Here is a 19,139-nt window from a genome sequence, read left to right on the forward strand (position 1 = left end):
AATCACTGCGCAGAGTGTAAAATGGGCACTGTATAATTTTTTTTTATTTCCTAATTTTTTTATTATAAACAACTATAATAATAGTTTTCTTAACATCATCTAAAAATAATAGTCATAAATATGTCGTATTTTAAAATTTATCTTTTATTTACTTTTTCAGCTCCAAAAATTTCTCTGATAATTAGAATTCAAAAAATATTTAAGTGGATTTTAAAAATAATTAACTATAAATCATTTGTTCTTTTTTTTTTTTTAAAAAAAATTAGCTCAAGAGTATTGTTATTGCTAAGGACGTTAACGCAGACTTCAATATATTTGGATTCTTAGCTTTTTAAAATTAATAAAATGTATAAAAAAAAAGATTCTAACCTTATGTAATATATATTAAATTTTTATGATTTTTCATGCTAACTTCGAATGCTTTTTAAATTTCAAGCTAAATTCAAATTAAATTAGTTCAGAAATATTTTATGTAGGCAAAAACTTCATTTAAAGTTATTTTATTGCGCATTTTCTAACTTTTGTTAAGATTTATGAACTATTTTGTTAAGATTTGAGACGTCGTGTTCTTCTAAATCATAAACATTAATCTAATGTACAATGCTTTCTCTATAAATGATAAGATTACTGACTTTGTGAATATTTGTCAGATGTGGAAAATCAAAAACAATTCATTACTTTATGATATGGATGTGAACTTGGTGTGTTATGTGTTTTCGTTCTGGTTTGTGCATTTATCCAGTGTTTTCCCATGACGAATGTATAAACAATTCTGGCATTGTGAAAGATATACTCTATAGTGTCATCTACGTTTGACAAGATTTGTATTTGATAAAAATTCCATAATAAAGAAAAACATAATCAGACCAAGTTCAGGCCTTCTTATTAAAGGATCAGATCGTTGTGGGGTAATGACTTTCAGTACTTTAAACTTGAACTGCGTTAAAATTTAATCGGACTTAAAGAAAAATGATATGATTGTTGGAACTGTTTTTACAAATGTGGAATGCAGGAAAGATGAATGTCTTTTCCCGGCATTTTCTCCCTTCATCAAAAAGTGCTGCTTTTTAAACATTTTATTTACTTTTATACTTATATTTTTTCGATGATTTCAATAATGATCCATATAATAATTAATTATAATATCAAATTGATAATATTTTGGGTTATAAGAAATCAAAGATTAGTTTTCAGATGGATCAGTGACGAAGGCCTCTCTTTTAATAAATAATCAATTTAGCTTCATATTTTAATTCATTTTTAAACTTAGTTATCTTAATTATTATTATTTTTATTTTAATAGTTTTGTGAAAGATATTAATTTATAAATTTTTTTAGATTTATTTTTAGAAATAAATGTTTTCGAGAAAAATAACTAAAATAATAAAATCCCTGAAAAATTAATCATAATTATTTATTAATGATAACCTTACTTAAAAATATAAACATATTATTATAACCCAAGATTATAAAGAATATGTAGTCAGAAAATATATGGCATTAAAAATTATCTAACAAAAATTATTATCTATCTATTAAAAAATAATTTCTAACATTATCTATTTATGGTATTAAAAATTATCAATTATTATCTAACATTATTATCTATCTATGGCATTAAAAATTGTCAATTATTATCTTATTATTTAATTATTATTTATCAAAATTATTATTAAAAATTCTTATCTGATTTTTAGACTAAATTATTATCTCATCTTTTTTTATGCCATATCAAAAAAAAATATAACATAATAAATTATTATCTTGGAAATTATTATTTGTCTAGTCGAATATTATATAAACAGACAATAAATAATTAATAATCCAATATATTATAAAAATAATTACTTACACTTAAAACAATACTTTTAACAACTCAGTATTTCACACATATTGTATCCTAATAATTTATAATAAAACAGATGTATTTTTTTCAAATTTATTTGCTTAAAAACTTGGTTTATAACATTTTTTAACTGACGTGCTTCCGTTACCTTTCCTCCAGTCCAGTGACCCATGCAGCTGACTAATCGGAAATCCTACCGGGGAAACTATTGTGAAAATGAAATGTATGCTAAATTATTCATTATCTGATCTTGACTTTTCCTTCTATTTGATGACTATGACTTTTGACTTTTATGACCTTTCTTTTTTCCCCCTTTTTTCACTATTCATACATTATAAATGAAATAGTGAAGGATACGAATGTAACTTTGGCAACTTGAAAACATGTATTTCACGAAAAAGCAGCGGCGGATTTTAGCATTTTGCAAACTTAGGTGGATAGAATCAGAGTATGAGATCTTATTTTTTAATATATATTTAGCCAAAATAAGTCACATTTCAATACGGTTTTTTAACTTATTCTGCATGTTAATAATTTTAGTTTAATATTTTATTTTAATAATTGTGAAAATATAAATATTTTTATGCATTTTTTATACATATGTTATAGTAATAATGGCAAAAAATATAAAATTCTTTAAAAAAATCAACTGTAATAATTAACTAATTATTTACTTACAAATAAAATCATTTAATTGTTATGATAGATTATAAGGAAATAACAAGCTTCAAATAGAGCATTAAAAATAATTAATCTACAAGATTTACTAAGTGGAATATAACATAATCAGTAAAATGTATTATATAAAAATGTTACTATAAATATATGTATACCAGTTAAATTATAATGTATATATAAATACATAATATAATTATACTGGGAATGGTATAATTTATATTATATGAATATTCTAATACATAAGAAATAAGAACTTAGTAATATTTTAAGTAACAACTGAATAAAATTTTTAATAATGAGTTTAATAATTCTACCTAAACACGGATTGAAATCCTAAGCTTTTATAATCCAATTAATCTCTTAATTTTTTACAGATTTACTTGTTTAGTAACTAGGTTAACAACAATGCTTGTTGCAGTGATCCTAAGCCTCTGGCTAGTCAGAAATTCGTCCCTACTTGAAAATGTTATTTTCCCTTCTTCCGTAATATAGGACCCTTGCTTTATCAAATTTCATGAAGCCATCTGCAAAATGTGGCATCCTTTTTTGACGATTTTTATTTGTAATGATTTTGATACCCACCGCTGTCTAGCTGTCACGATAACGAAGCTGGTTCACCAGTTTAATTTTGCTAGACACTTGATACCAGATACACTTGGGATCTTACCCATAAACTTGATATTTGAAGAAATCTTTGAACTATGATCTGCATATTTCAAAGCAATAAAAGGCATGACACTTTCACCACCTGGATAGAAGTGGGAATGAAGCTAACTGCTGTCAAAATGTCATTCGAAATGTTTTCTACTAATTTATAACCCACATGGATTAAAAATAACTAAATGCTGTTTGTAATTCTGGCGTTACTCATTTTTGTGTCAAAACCCTGATCATAACGTCTAATGAGCTTTAGCATTTTTATTTTACAAGGCCTGTACAGAAGGCCTGATCATTAACCGAAATCGTCTTCCATTTCAAAATCAGTTAACCTTCGAGAAAGATTTCTGAGTACTGTGGTAAGAGCCGGTAGACAAACTCCCACCCTCCACCAAGGTTCCCAAAGTGCAAAGGACTTCATAAAAACAAAAATGGCGTCTGATAAAATGCTTATAAATTGAAAATCAACCTCTTCCACCCGCACTCCATGGGAAGGCGTGGTTGCCATATGGCTGAAAGAAATTTATCCTCAGAAGGGTAACAATGGTCATGGCTGCAGACTGGAATATCCTGTATTTAAATTTCAGGGTGGATACATGGATTGCGAAATTCAGATTTCACAGTCATTGAATTGTGGATATCCACAGAAAAACCGGATTTCGCTTGCTTTTTTTTCGCACTCGTCAAGAGCCTAATTCCATTCGGTGCTTGCTCATCTTCTTTCAAATGGAAGAGCTTGAAGAAGATAGATGGGATATTTTGTTTTTGTAAGCATGGAGATTAACTTGTGGCTGAGTTTTGAAAGTTACACAAAAGGGGGTGATTAATGAAGGGATGGTTGGATTTGTGTAAGAGATGAGGAAATGAAAACGAAATTTTTTTTTTTCCTAGTAGATCTATTTATGATGTATATATTTTTTTGAAAGGTGGATGACTTTAGGTGTCTTCGAACAAGTCGGGTTCATCGTTTTCTGGAGCACTTATGAAAGTGATAAATTTTTATGCGTGATTTGCTATCGTCTTCTTTGCAGCTTGATTAAAACGTGCTTTCCAAGTCTTTCAATTTGTTTTAAATAAAAAGGAGCAGTCTTTTGATATAATTAATTTATAAGTGTTCCTTGAGTTTATTTCTTCTCAAATAACTGTAGATGATTAGAAACTTAGTTCTTGATAGATAGAATTGGGTATACAGTAAACCCCCGATTATTCTTAGAATTGGATGAGGCTGCCACCGGGAGTACAGAAATTTTGTAAATTATCGAAAAATGGCAAAATAAATAAAGAAAAGAAAGAAAGAAGAATCACAAATCAATACAAAAATACCTTTGTATGCGTTTTATTTACAATAAAAAGTCTGCACATATAATAATGATTTAATAAGTAATATATATTTTTTATTTACAAGACTATTGATTTAATATCTTTAAAAAATGGCGTTTTTTATTATTTACTGGCTGCTTTTAGAAATTTCCTCCATTACTACACTCTTAGAAATAACAAAACTATGTAGATTTCAGGAAATGTAAAATGGCAACAGTTTCAGAGATTTTAGAAATATCTCGGCATCCTCTGTAGCCCTTTCAACCTTTCTACTATGGGCCAGAAATTTAATCTTCCCGACTTAAAATTGAAAAGTTCTTAATTTGGTTGAAATAGCTTAAAATATTTTTATAGAAAAATCCTTTCTTTTTCATTTGTATTATTATTGATTAATTCTTAATTTTGCATTAATTATTATTATTATTATTATTGATTGTTAATTTTGATTATTTGCTTGTATTATATTTCCAGACTAAAAATAAAATAAAAATGCAATTTTTTACATCTTGCTTTGCATTAAAAAACTTTTTTGAAGAATACAAAATTTTAAAGAAATTTTATTTTGAATAGAATTTCTTTTGCTTGTTTTTCCTCTCAGCTCAGTCTTCGGATTTTCTATCCAGGGAGTATGGTAGGGAATATTCACAAATAAAACATATTAATCAAGGTATATAGGAGAAAATAAAAATAAATATTTTATAATCTTATCTAGTATTCTAATATCATTAATATTCTAATATCCGATGATTAAGGTATGAATTTAATAACAGTTTATTAAGACTTGAATTTAATAGGATGTAAGCAGCAAATAACAAAATGTAGGGGCATAAATTGTTTCAGGATATTTCATAAATTTCTATTTTTATTATGACATTTCAACCTCATTAATGTGACATGTATTGAAAAACATATTTGACCTCATTTATAGATTGTTTGTTCCTCAAATCTCTATGGCGATGGCCGCAGATTGAAAAAACGTACTTTCTTCCGATGTTGTAACGAAAATATTACTTTTTCCGGAAAGAGGGACACAACAAAATTTGTAGTACGAAATTTTTTGCATGTGTTTTTTTATTGGAAAAATTAGAAACTGTATGATGATGATTTCAAGCATAAAAAATACATTTACCTAGATTATCATTATAATGGAAATATTATCATTTTCGGACGAGAGTCAGAATAGTATTACTAAGTTGAAACGATTGACAATATGATGCTGTGATATTCATGTGGTTCATTTGTTTAGAAAAGTGTTTTTAGAGAATTAAAAGGAAATTTCTTAATTATTTTAGTTAAAATCGGTAGCTTTTTTTTATTAACAAGTTATAAAACTTTCTTTTTCAAAATCGCAAATTAAATATTGCCTGCATAGAAATAAAGATTAGCCAGCAGGAGTGGTCTTTGCAATACTTTCTCGCGTACTTTTCATGCTAGAGAGCGCCTTACATTGCATTGGCGTATAATAGTTGCGAAATATTAAGTTTTGGCTTAAATTTAGCATTTTTCCTATGTTCCTTGGCGATATTTTTGGCGATTAAACCTTGGTATGCATTAATAGTATCCAAAAATCAAATTTGTGTTTTAGACTCTGTTTTCTCAATCGATTGAAGCAAAAATTTGATTCAAAACTGCACTTATAGTCATAAATTCCCATACCAAATTTGAAGGATTTAAGTCAATGTGTTTTTGAATTATGGTGTTTACTTATTTCTGAAAGTGCAAATCGGCAGTCAGTCAGCCCGCAGTTGAATTTGATAGCACTATAGTGCCTGCACTATAGATATTAGATCTGTGTACCAAATTTTATCCATCTAGCTCTCTCCGTTTTGTAGTTACCGTATTAACTTGTATCCGAACTGCCGAAGAGACAGGCTTCCTTTGAACAGATTTTGCTCAAAATTTGACAGAAATCAACAAATTTGGTATAAAGACCGTTTACCAAGTTTCAACAGTATAGCTCAAAGCGTTTTTGAGTTATCTGTGTCACAGACAGACAGACGGACATTTTCCAAACGTATGTTTTTCGAACTATGGAGGTCTGAAACGAATTATTCTCTCTCTGTACTACGTCTGCGAGAAAGTAAAAAAGTAAATATTTTTAATCAGATCAATATTTATACATGGTACAGATATACCTTTAGATATAATTGTATGCTAATATGTAAATAATGCTTCCATAATTTTTTTATTTGATGAAACCAAAACAATTGCTTAAAAGTGATATTTTATATCCCGATTATCGATTTATCATAAAAATAACTCATTTTTTTTTATTTACAGATAATGATGTATTTGAAAGAAATCTGGAAAACCTCATCTAGAATCAACGCTTCTTTCATAGAATAAATGAAAATCGACATTTCTTTAACTGAGCATCTTTCCGTGTGAGCCTTGATTAAAATATTTCATCACTTGTGGCAATGGAACTCTACCAATCCAAAACCAACACCATATACCAATCTTTCCAGAACGGCAATGTGAAAACTTGCCAAGAGAAACCCGAGCAGATATATTGCGATCCAGAGATAGTGAGGAAGAACTCGAACAATGAGAAACACGCCGTTAAGGTGATCATGGAAAAATACGATTCTCTGCGGTGTCTCAACACTCAGATGGATAATCTGCAGATTTCATCGGATTCCGGAGATTCTATCGCGAAAGTTTCTTTCGATGACAGTAATGGGCCATCTGATGACCTCAACGGAGATTACGACGAGAACAATAGCGTTTTCGAAAATGGCGAACTTACCGAGCAGGACATACTGCAGGTGGAAGTGTTCTTCAGAAGCCATAAGACATACGTTTCTGTGTGCCGTTGTTTGGCTAATTTATATTTCTCTACGCCGGATGGCAACGAGAAGAAGAACGAATGGGAATTAGCACGAACTGGCATTCCAGTGATTCTTCTGGACAAAGGTGAGACACGCGCCAGGAACAAAAGAATGCTCCAGATTGTGCTGGCTGAGAAGGGATCTGGTTTTGTTTTGTGGAAGGATGTTATAGACAATCTTTCGAACTATAAAGCGGAGGAAAGTAGTACCTTCCACACTATGTACTTATCTAGTGATCACAGAAAAATGGCTGGACTGAGCTTCGATTCCGCGGAGGCAGCTGAGAAATTCCTGAAAGAAATCGAACAATTGACGTCAGATCCACTTAACATCTGTCTTTCTGTACCAAAGCAAAAGAAGAAAGGTTTGAAACCTCTGAAAAAGAAAGAAAAGGTAAAATTTATTTGTGTTGTGTTTGAATATTATGTTTTTATATTTGAATGGTTTTGAAATATAACGGTACTGATACAGTTGTGAAGAATGAAAGAATATAAAATAACCATCTGATTTATTATAATTTAAATCAATTTGTTCGTTTAATTTTTTTCTTTCTATTGAATAAAAAATAGTATACCGTTCTTGTGTAAACTTATCGTTTTCTTCTAAAAAATAAATTTTAAAATAAAAAATTTTAAAATAAAAAAGCAGAATGGTCTACGAATAATTCTACCAAAGATAAATTTATAGATAAAAATGTTTTACTTTTTTCTATAAATACATTATTTGCTGCTTTCAATAAATAAGAAGTTTAATACCCCTGTACTTTAGTGAGGTTGCGATTTTTACTTCCTGTCTGGAAACTTCGATTGTTGCAAGTTTTAAAATTGGAAAGTTTTATTATTAAATTTAAAAAGAAACTTGTTAAATAAACAGCCAAAAAGAAAACAATTTTTTTTTTCCTTTGAACAAATGCTCTAAGTGATTCTCGTTTAGTAATATAATATTGAAGCAGTGTCAATGAACTTAAGAACTTTTTGAAGTGCCGTTATATATATATATATATATATATATATATATATATATATATATATATATATATATATATATATATATATATATATATATATATATATATATATATATATATATATATATATATATATATATATATATATATATATATCGAACTTTAAACGTCTTTTACGAAAGACTATAAAAACTCTTTATGGAAAACGACTGTAGTTCGGTTTACAAAAACTCGTTCTGGAGAAGATGGGGATTCTAACAATTATCCTCTGATATTTTTCGAAATTAGTTGCACTTTAAATAGAAAATTGACGTTTGCAGGTACCTGGAGTTCGTTTAAAATTATAGCTATTTTGAGAAATTCCTTCTTCACTTAGTAAAAGGATTCTTTAAAAGTCTTACTTTCATAGTGAGGTTTACAATTTCCCATGGTATTTTTATAATTATTTTTATGAAATTTCGATCTAAATTACTTCTTTTTTTTTTTTTAATAGAATAGTGCTGTAAAATAGTATAAAAGCGATAAAAAGAATTTTCATCAAGCTAGTTCGCGTGTTTAACATCAGTAATTTTTTTTTTTTTTGTAATGAATGGATTTATTTAATAGAAGCAGCAGTTAATGCTTCAAGTGCATTAAATTATTATCTGTAAACTATCTTAAGCTGTTGCTGTGTCTCGTTTTAAAACACTGAGATTTGTAGAAATGTTTGATTTCTGGCAGCGTGTTTATCATCGCTTTCGACAATACTAGTATAATAGTAATTACAAGTTCTCTTGCTATGATGGAAGTTGTAATATTTGCAACAATATTCAAATAAGTTGAGCGATTTTCATTCAAAATGTTTTCATAAATTTTAATGTAAATGAGTTTTATAATGTCAATGAGTATAACCACTATTTCGTTGATTTTCATTAATTTATACTGCATTTTTCCCAATTTGAAATTTGATCTGGTAAATTTTTGTATGATTTGTTTTATAAGTAAAGAACAGTAGAAATGTTTATCATAATTACCTCACCGTTCGCATTTTGATTGCTTAAAAAGTATTCTTAAGTGTATTACCAAGCTGACAGGAATAATTTTTCCTCTAAATTTTATATTCCTTCACTAATCCACGGCATTGGTAACCATTTGGTGATTGTTGACGTGTTTAGCGCCTTTGGCGACAAAATCGGAAAATTCCTGGAACTGCTGGAATTTTAAAGATATTATCGATTAGGAGCGAAGATATAATAACCTTCTAGAACGTACAATTCCCTTCTACTATGAAAGACCGATAAATAGAACTGAAATCAGTTTGTTAGTGGTAAGCTAGTTGAATTGAACTCAAACGAATAATCGGCAGAAGAAATCAAATGAAGAGAAAAAGGTTGAGATCTCTTTGAGCGCCTTGTTCTGTTGCATTTATTTTATAGTGATCTGCTACATGTGTGCTGTTAATATTTTATGTTTTTCTGTAAAACTAAGCAATGTTATTTTTTTTATCATACAAGCCATGAATGCATCTTTAGAGATTTTTTTCATGCTAGTATATTCTATGCTTGAAATTGTTGTCTTAATTTTCACGTATATTCCTCATATTTTTATTATTATGGAATATCATTTAAAAATTATGTTTATGCATATAATATTAAGCTTATTTTTTATCCTTGTATTGCAGGTGAAGCAGCCGAGAAAAAGTGAAATTTCGACTCCATGTTGCTTCGAACATGTAACTAGCGTTGCATTAGATGACAAGAAAAAACTATTCTCTATGGCAACTTTAGTGCCATCTGGTGAGAGAGTCAGCTCTTAAACGTGCAATGTTGTATTCAAGAGACATTTATTTTGCATGGACAGAAGAAAGAAATCCCGTAGACTCGCATCAGTCAGTGGATATACAAATTCCACTAAAAAAAAAAAGAAGATGGCTGCATAAAGATTATTGTGTCATCTTGTGCCAGTAGAATGGATTTTCTTTTACTATTTGTCCATTTACTAAAATTCCATTGAAATAAGTCATAAATTATCTTGTTAGTGTAGCTGAATACTTTCCACTCTTAAAAAAAGTAGATTTAATGTAGTGGGAAAGTCATATTGTTGTGAATCTCATCTTTATCATTTCTTAAATCATGAAATGTCTCCGATTTAATTATAGTATTCTGAGTGTTTGAACAAAATCATCTGAAAATGCATGAGCTGTTGAAGATCATCCATTAAAAAAAATTTTGAACATTTATTACTTATTAAACAACAGTATAATCAACTTCATGTATTCACGCTTTACTTTATTCTGGCAGTTGTATTCATTTGACTGAAAAAAATGATATCACATTATTTAAAAGTGAAATAAGCATTAATCACGAATTAGAAATTATGTCTATGTGTAAGTCCTGAAGAATACTGTATTCTGGGATTTCATGCTGAATGGACGTTCTGAAATTCACAAGTTTATGCTCTACAAAATGAATGAAATAATGTGAAACATTTGCTTACGGTGATAAAAAGCAAAATACCATCATGATGAATATTTCAGAACAAAAGAACATTTTAAAAAAATCGTCTTAGTAGCATAAAAGTAGGACAATTCCTTCATAGTCGATCCACTCATGTATCGCAACATCTGGTGCTAAAACTCATAATTCACATTTGTTACTTCTGTTGATATTTAAAGGAAGAAAGGAAGAGGAAGTTTTTAAATACTGATCATTCTAACGACATTTTCCTCTAAGGGTTAATTAGCACTTTCCTGTTGTACTTGTAGCTTTTGAACTAAATACTCTATATGCAAAACAGTGTATCATTTTTGTTTCAAATTTTGCTGACACCCTCATTGTGTATGATCCTGCTTTGTGGCAATCCCCTTCCCCCCCCCCTTTCCTCATCTCTGATTGGTAGCTAAATATTTATGATTATTGCTATCTATTTAGTATTGTGTTGCAAAAAATAGCCAAACGATTTATACTTTTAAATGATTCTGCAGTAGAAATCTATTTAGAATTCTTTTGCAAAAAATTCCAAGCGATTTATATTTTAAAATCATTTTGCAGTAGAAATCTATTTAGAATTCTTTTGCAAAAAATTCCAAGCGATTTATATTTTTAAATCATTTTGCAGTAGAAATCTATTTAGATCTGTAGTTGCAAAAAATTCCAAACGATTTATACTTGTAAATCATTTTGCAGTAGAAATCTATTTAGATCTGTTGTTGCAAAATATTCCAAACGATTTATACTTTAAGCTGATTCTGCTGTAAAAATGTTCATTTTGTGAAATTCTGCTTAATTTCATAAATGTATAATGTAAGTCAGTTTTTTTTTGGGGGGGGGGGTCTTTACAATTTTTTTCTCTTTGTCTTTCAAAGCAGTAAAAATGTTGACAATTCAACTTGCAGTGATTTCATAATGATTGAAAAATGTTGACTAAAACATCTAAAGGTTGAGATGTATGAATTTTGATTATTATGTCGATTCTTACGTGTTTCGAAATTATAGAATTTATCCACGATAGATCTCTCTATTTCATGAATTGGATTATTATTTTCTTCTATTTTCTGATTAAATAGCTTAAGATAATTTATTACGTGCCTGTGCTTAATTGTCAGTAGCGAGTTTGATTTTCAAACTGGCAGAATTAAAAAAATATTGTAATTGTCAAATAAAATTAAACAGAAAAAAAAAATTAGAACAGCTTTTCGTTTTCTTTTTTTATATAACTCTGAATAAGTAAGTAAATTGTTAGTAATCTTTATCATCTTCAGTATAAACAAAAAAACAAAAAACTTTTCTGTAAATTTCTATATGAAACAACATCATTTGCATAATTTTATGTAATTATTTCAAAGATGGAGACAAGAACTACATATCCAATTCAATGCTCTGCTTTCTTTGAATTATATTTTTTTAACTAAAAATGTTTTAATTATATGAAATGAAATTTCATGTTTTGATAGTTTAGAAAGGTATAATGAACAGATAGTTTGTGCTGATCTAACTTGAAGAAAAAAATATTTTCTTGTCGATAATTTGATTGATGTATGTCTTCCAGAATTATTTCTTGTAATGTAATGGATCATTCTCTTAAAATAAAATTTTTTCTTTAGTTTCTCTAAATGATATGAAACTAATGATATTGAACAATCTCTTAAAAACAGTGAATAATGTGTATAAATAAATCACTTTATTGATTGTAGATCAGTTTCCAGCATAAACAAAAGTGATACGAATCAGTATTGATTGCTAGAATTTCGAAAGGGGGGGGGGAAATCGACCTCGCTGTTTCAGATTGCTTTTTTTGCCGTGACTTCCGTAACCTAAATAAAAATGATAAATGCTTATAAAAACCAGTTACCTGAAAGAAAGTTTAAAATAAATCACGATTTTGTTTTTATATTCTGGACAAACACATCTTTCAGAACACGTTCCTGGTCGGGGGGGGGGGTCTGATCCTTGTGTTACAGAACAACATACTCTAGTTAACTGAGTTTTTTTAATTTCGATCTGAATAATGATACGATAAATATTGGAAGTAGCAACAGATGGTGTTACCTGATAAATCAAAATATTGATCATGCATGTTGATTTATATTTTATGAAAAAATGTTACCTTGAATGATGGCAGTTGCTTGAATTAAACAACATTACCCCTCCCCTTTAATCGCTTTCTATATTAAAATGTTCCATTTGCAAGTCTTTTGATTGATTGAAGAAATATAAATACTAGCTGCCAGATTATTAGAACAGGAACATACTCTTTTAGTTACAATAATTTCTTTAAAAAAATTTCCTTATACTTACTTAATGTACTAGTGATAGTTAAATATTTCTGAATTTTTCTCTGTCTGTATGGGATGATATTTTTGAGAGCTGCCAGTATAAAACCTTTCTTGTGTCAGACAATATAGAATCGGATTATGTACAATTTTATCCTAAGTGTTGTTTTCATTTTGAAGCTTGAATAAAACAACATTACCCCTCCCCTTTAATCGCTTTCTATATTAAAATGTTCCATTTTCAAGTCTTTTGATTGATTGAAGAAATATAAATACTAGCTGCCAAATTTTTAGAACAGGAACATACTCTTTTAGTTACAATAATTTCTTTAAAAAAATTTCCTTATACTTACTTAATGTACTAGTGATAGTTGAATATTTCTGAATTTTTCTCTGTCTGTATGGGATGATATTTTTGAGAGCTGCCAGTATAAAACCTTTCATGTGTCAGACAATATCGAATTGGATTATGTACAATTTTATCCTAAGTGTTGTTTTCATTTTGAAGCTTGAATAAAACAACATTACCCTTCCCCTTTAATCGCTTTCTATATTAAAATGTTCCATTTTCAAGTCTTTTGATTGATTGAAGAAATATAAATACTAGCTGCCAAATTTTTAGAACAGGAACATACTCTTTTAGTTACAATAATTTCTTTAAAAAAATTTCCTTATACTTACTTAATGTACTAGTGATAGTTGAATATTTCTGAATTTTTCTCTGTCTGTATGGGATGATATTTTTGAGAGCTGCCAGTATAAAACCTTTCTTGTGTCAGACAATATCGAATCGGATTATGTACAATTTTATCCTAAGTATTGTTTTCATTTTGTTCTCAGCATTCATGTTGAGCATACCTACTTTTGAGAAACTTTTCTTATAATTAAAGGAGAATGTAGTGTAGTTTCTAAGACAATTGACAAAAACAAGTTATATATGGTGTAGTTTTGTTTACAGAAGCCCAGTGTGCTTCATAGTTAAGAAAAAAAAAAATGAAACTGCATCAAAATCTTTTTTGTATTTGCAGTTGTATACATTCATCGTATTTCTGAATTCTTTCTCCAATTTTTAAGAAATAATTTAATTTATCTATGGGAAATACACTACTACCTGAACTTAAGTATTACGCCTCCAAATGATGTATACTGTTCTATACTAATATGATATTGATGAAATAGAAATAGCTATAAAGAGGAATGTGATATTTATATAAAATCCTCCTTAGAGGGAATGTGTGCTATATTAGAATTACGAATAGCTGTTATGCAAAATGCTAAATTAAGCTTCTTGGGATTGAATCTTTATATTGTTTATTTTTTGAAGCTATCCTATATGATGTAAATATACTTGATAATAAATAAACTTGTACAGTATTGAATTTTTCTCTTCTTTCATTGTTTTCACAAACACAATAAACTACCAAATCAAAACTGTTGTTGATAACTTTGATCGCAAATAAAATAATATAAAAAGTAACAGAAAAATAAATGGCCTATTTTTTTGTATTATAAAGTGGATCGTCACATTCAAAAATATCAAAGTTTACTGTTTATTAAGTCATAATTATGTCGTCTTAAGATTATCGGCAGTACTCCATTAGTTCAAATCGTTGCCCATTTCTTTAAACTGTGACTAAAATTTTCACTTTATGATTTAGTAGACATGTCATAACCATTTGCGGATTAAGAATTTTTGCGGTCCTTGGCAGAGCATATTGAAGCCTATCTTTTAATAAAATTTTATTTATTAAAAATATAATTATATAAACTTTTTAATAAACAATAAATCTAATGAAAAATTTAATGTTCAACCCATTTTTAAAAAGTTAATGATTTATGTTAATCATTTTTTTTAAACTTTGTAAAAATTTATTTGTTTTTATTTATTTATTATGGCTGAAGTAGGCGTTTTCTGTTAACAAATATTCTAATAATAAATTAAACGTTGTAAAAAATAAGTAATTGATAAATTGTTAATATTAAAATTAATATTTTATAATTCAGTAATTTTGGTATTTTCCACAAATTTATTTATTTATCAAGTAGGAGACTAAAATTTTTAATTGACTTGTTTGTTTTCTTTCGTCATGGCATATTGTGTAATTTACATTTTACACTGCATTTATAATTTTTCAAAATTTCTGATACGGTTACAATTTTTTTTAAAAAATATTGGTTAATATTTTGAAAAGATTAGCAATGTACATGACTGTAGAGTATAAAGGATAAATAGACTGTAGAGTATAAAGGATAAATATTTAAGAATAAATTTTCAGTTTAAATAAATTAAAATTGATATAAATTACAAATTATTATGATTATACTGAATTTTCTTTTAAATTAAACATAAACTGGTGTGTAACAGATAAATATTAATTTTCAATTTAATTGAATTGAAATTGATAAAAAATTATATTTGGTTTTTTTTTCTAAATTCAAATAAAAGTAATAAATTCTAAATTGCTCAGAATAAATTTAAAAAGTGCTTAATGCTTCAAGTATGCATCATTTTGCCGAGTAAAACGAAAATAACATATAATTCAATTCATCAGCTTTTCTAGGGAAATTGAAAATTTCAACGTAATTTTGATATAAATAAAAGTAGATGTTGCTATGTTTGTTCTATATCTTCTAACAATGGGACAGAATCAAACCAAACGTAGCATTCTTATTTCAAACAGAAAAAAAGAATGCGTTCAACTTTCCAAAGAATAAAGGTTAATTAATATATTTAATTAAGCAGAAAATAAACAATTTTCCGGTTTCTGCTTGGATGAAATAATTTCACCAGCATTATTTTTTTTATTTCCTTAAATTTAAAATTTTACCTTTTTTTGTTATAGCCATATAACTTATGTATAAATTTTTCTTCAATTTTTATTATATAATAAAATTATTTTCAAATTTAATATATAATATGCAGACGATTGTTAATTACGAAATTTATTGATAATGCGTGGCAATAATGATATTTTGAACTATTCTGCCTTTTTTGATGCTATTATTTAAAAAATATTTTTTTGGCAACACAGCTTGGTTTGAAAATAATACGTGTCAGAATACACCGACAGAATTCTAGAAAAAAAAAAAAAAAAAAAAAACTTAAAGTAAGCGATTAACTATTATATGAGGAACAACTAGTGATATGGTTCATTTTCACTGTTTTTTTTTTTTGTTTTTTTTTTAAGAAAATTGAACTATTTATTATATTGTATTAACATTCGATAAATCCTTTCTGATATTTCATTATTTTTGAGCAAAATTTTAAGTATTATATTAGAAATATTAATAACTTATTGAAAAAAATTAGTTTTAAACGGAATTAAAAATTAATTTTTAGCGGTTTTTAACAATCGTTTGGTTTAATTAATATTCTCATTGTAAATATAAAACGATTCAGACGGCTAAAGGATGTTGTATATTATATTTTATACAAAAGTAATAGTTACCGTAAAAATAATATATAGGAGAGTAATTTAATCCCAGGTGTATCAATCTTGTATAAAAACGTTTTAAATATTAAAAAGGTGAGAGTTAATCGTTCATAAAAGGAGCTTTAACTTCTGGTAAAATGAATAACTTTTTTTTTAGTACTTAGACTCTAGGGGAGGCTTCTTGTCCAAATGTCGGAAATGCGAGCCTCATTTCCGCTTGTTGCTTTCACCCCTAACAGATGTGAGGACAGATGCACTGGAGAGGGGGGGGGGCGCAGAGTACGATACAGTTAATAATGACCGGGGTTAGAGACTGACGTCGATTTAACCGTGGAAGAAACGCGTGAAAGTATTATAATCGAGCGAAAACTTTTCCCGCCTTTTCTGTTCAATTCCTGTCTTTCTAAGTCCATCGAAAATAATTTTTATTTTTTCGAAGGGCGACGACTTCTGTATAATACATTTTAATCCAGTAAATGAAATTTTTCAATTTTCATTCATTTCTTTATCAATCATTACAAGAAGTATTATTTGCAAATTTCTGAAAGAATACACATAAATAAATTTTATATGCATGAATTGCAGTTGAAATTTTAAAAATGTTTGAAGGCATATGTTCATGATTATAATTACAGAATTTGAATTTAGTTACTTCCTGCATTTTGTTCTTTAAATTGCTCGAACAGTAAATTGTCTGAATTTAATTTTATCTAATTCATATGTAAATAAGCGAATCTAAACATTACAAAAAACATAAATTCTTCTAAAAGTAAGAATGGGATTTTATTAATAAAATTAAAAGGAATTATTTTTCTCTTATAAAAAATTGTACAAATTATGTATTTCAATTTAGTTAAGCAAAATTTATATGAATTAAGTAGAAACATATACTCATAATTATTATTAAATAAATTAATATTCCATTTATTTTCTATATAATAATACTATTCTTTTTTTTATTCATATATTTTTTAAGTGTTCTGAAAAAAATGTAATAGCAATTAATAATAAATAACAATATGTATTTATGCATGAAGTATATATGTATGAAGAAAAATAGTCCTCCACCCATAGTTTTTGTTATTAATAAACAATATGCAAATAAATTGCAATTTATTTTCCTCTCACTAATTTGGTAATACATTAAAGAAATACTTCAAAACATCTGTTAAACATTTTTATTTTACGAGACATTATTAACTTTTATATATTTCTTAACAGTAATAAAACTTTCTAGTAACAGAAATATAACGAAGACTTAATACAAATAAATAATTATTTAATTAATTAAGTAATCTAGATTTTAAAAACATTCCTCTTTTTATAAAGTAGATTATGTTACTTCTGCTTTTCGGGATCTCTTATTATGCGCAAAAGAAATTTATTTATATCTGAAAAAATCGGACGAATGATATTTTTTAAAATGCAAAATAAAATAATTCATTAAATAAATCAAAAAACATTAGTAACAGAAATTTCTTTCTGTTAGGGGAATTCAAATCGCCTTTCCTCTTTTCTTTTGTGATAAAACTTAATAAAATAACAGAAATGGAACTTTATTAATATGCTTCAATAGAAACAAAAATATTCATACTTTTTTTAATTTCTTTTATTATATTTTTGGGGAAAATTCAAAACATATAATTCATAAAAATGTAAATTATCGAATTTTGTATGTAATTCTACAACACATTTAAAAATTTGTATTTTTTTTTTTTTTTTTTAGACAACGATTTTGGAAAAGGAAAAAAAAAAAAAAAAAAAAAAACTGTCAAATGAATCAAATTTTAATCCACTCCTTTTTTGATTTCAACAGCGTTTGTACCTTCATTGTGCAGACGATATTTTTCCCAGTTTGTAACATCTTTTATTAAATAAACGTTTATTAAATCAATTTATTTATAAAAAGCAGATAAGTTTCAGAATATAGAACTACTGCAGTTGTAAAACAAAACAAAATACAAACTTTCTTTCTTTTTTTTCTTTTTTTTGTAATTCGATTTTGGTGAGTCACATGAGAAAAAGAATGAATGTTATATCTCCCAGTACTTTCAATATCGTTAATATTCGACATTTCATGAGAACACTATTTTTTTCTGTTGTCATGCCAACTATTTCGAATGATTTATGGCAAAAATAACCTGGAAAAGAAAGTGAGGAGAGGGGAGAGGATTTTATTTCTTCCATTTTATTTTTAATCCTCTTTTGCGAGTCATTGTATTTTTGATGTTCTCGTGCACAGAGGTGACGGTGCGAAAACAAAAGTTCATTGATGGGGAGAGCGCGGTGTCTCTTTCGATTTCTGTATCATTGTTTCCCATAGGATGAGTTTATTTCTCTGACTTAGGGCAAAATCTGCGTGTTAAAAAGAGGGGGAAGGGGGATTGAAAGAACGGATGCATGTTTTCTCACAAGGCTTACGGAGCGTGTTTCCGGGTGTCTGTCGCTATTCTTCAGGTGGAAACCTTATAAAGTGATTGCCCATGCCTGAACACTCGTGTGGAGGATTCGAAATAGGGTTCCCCTGACCTTGAGAGTAGGTTGGAAGTGAGGTAAATTTATATTACCGAAAATACAAGCATAAAAGTGATACCAAAATCGGCTGCCAGAGAAATTGAAGTTAATAGCATGCTTGGTTGCATGACTGTCAGATGAT

General features: G+C 27.8%; 1 protein-coding gene across 2 annotated transcripts in view; it reads left to right on the forward strand.

The window, feature by feature from the left end:
* The window catches only part of LOC129963393 (uncharacterized), a 45,860-nt gene extending 31,432 nt beyond the window's left edge, over positions 1-14,428 (forward strand). For both annotated transcript variants that reach the window (XM_056077734.1, XM_056077735.1), the window contains exons 2-3: positions 6,782-7,725; positions 9,960-14,428. In XM_056077734.1, coding sequence (XP_055933709.1) covers positions 6,922-7,725; positions 9,960-10,094 — 939 coding nt within the window. In that variant the 5' untranslated portion in view covers positions 6,782-6,921 and the 3' untranslated portion in view covers positions 10,095-14,428. The remainder of the gene's footprint in view (positions 1-6,781; positions 7,726-9,959) is intronic.
* The last annotated feature ends 4,711 nt before the right edge of the window (positions 14,429-19,139 follow it).

This window comes from Argiope bruennichi, chromosome 3 (assembly GCF_947563725.1).
Source record: "Argiope bruennichi chromosome 3, qqArgBrue1.1, whole genome shotgun sequence".
NCBI lineage: Eukaryota > Metazoa > Arthropoda > Arachnida > Araneae > Araneidae > Argiope > Argiope bruennichi.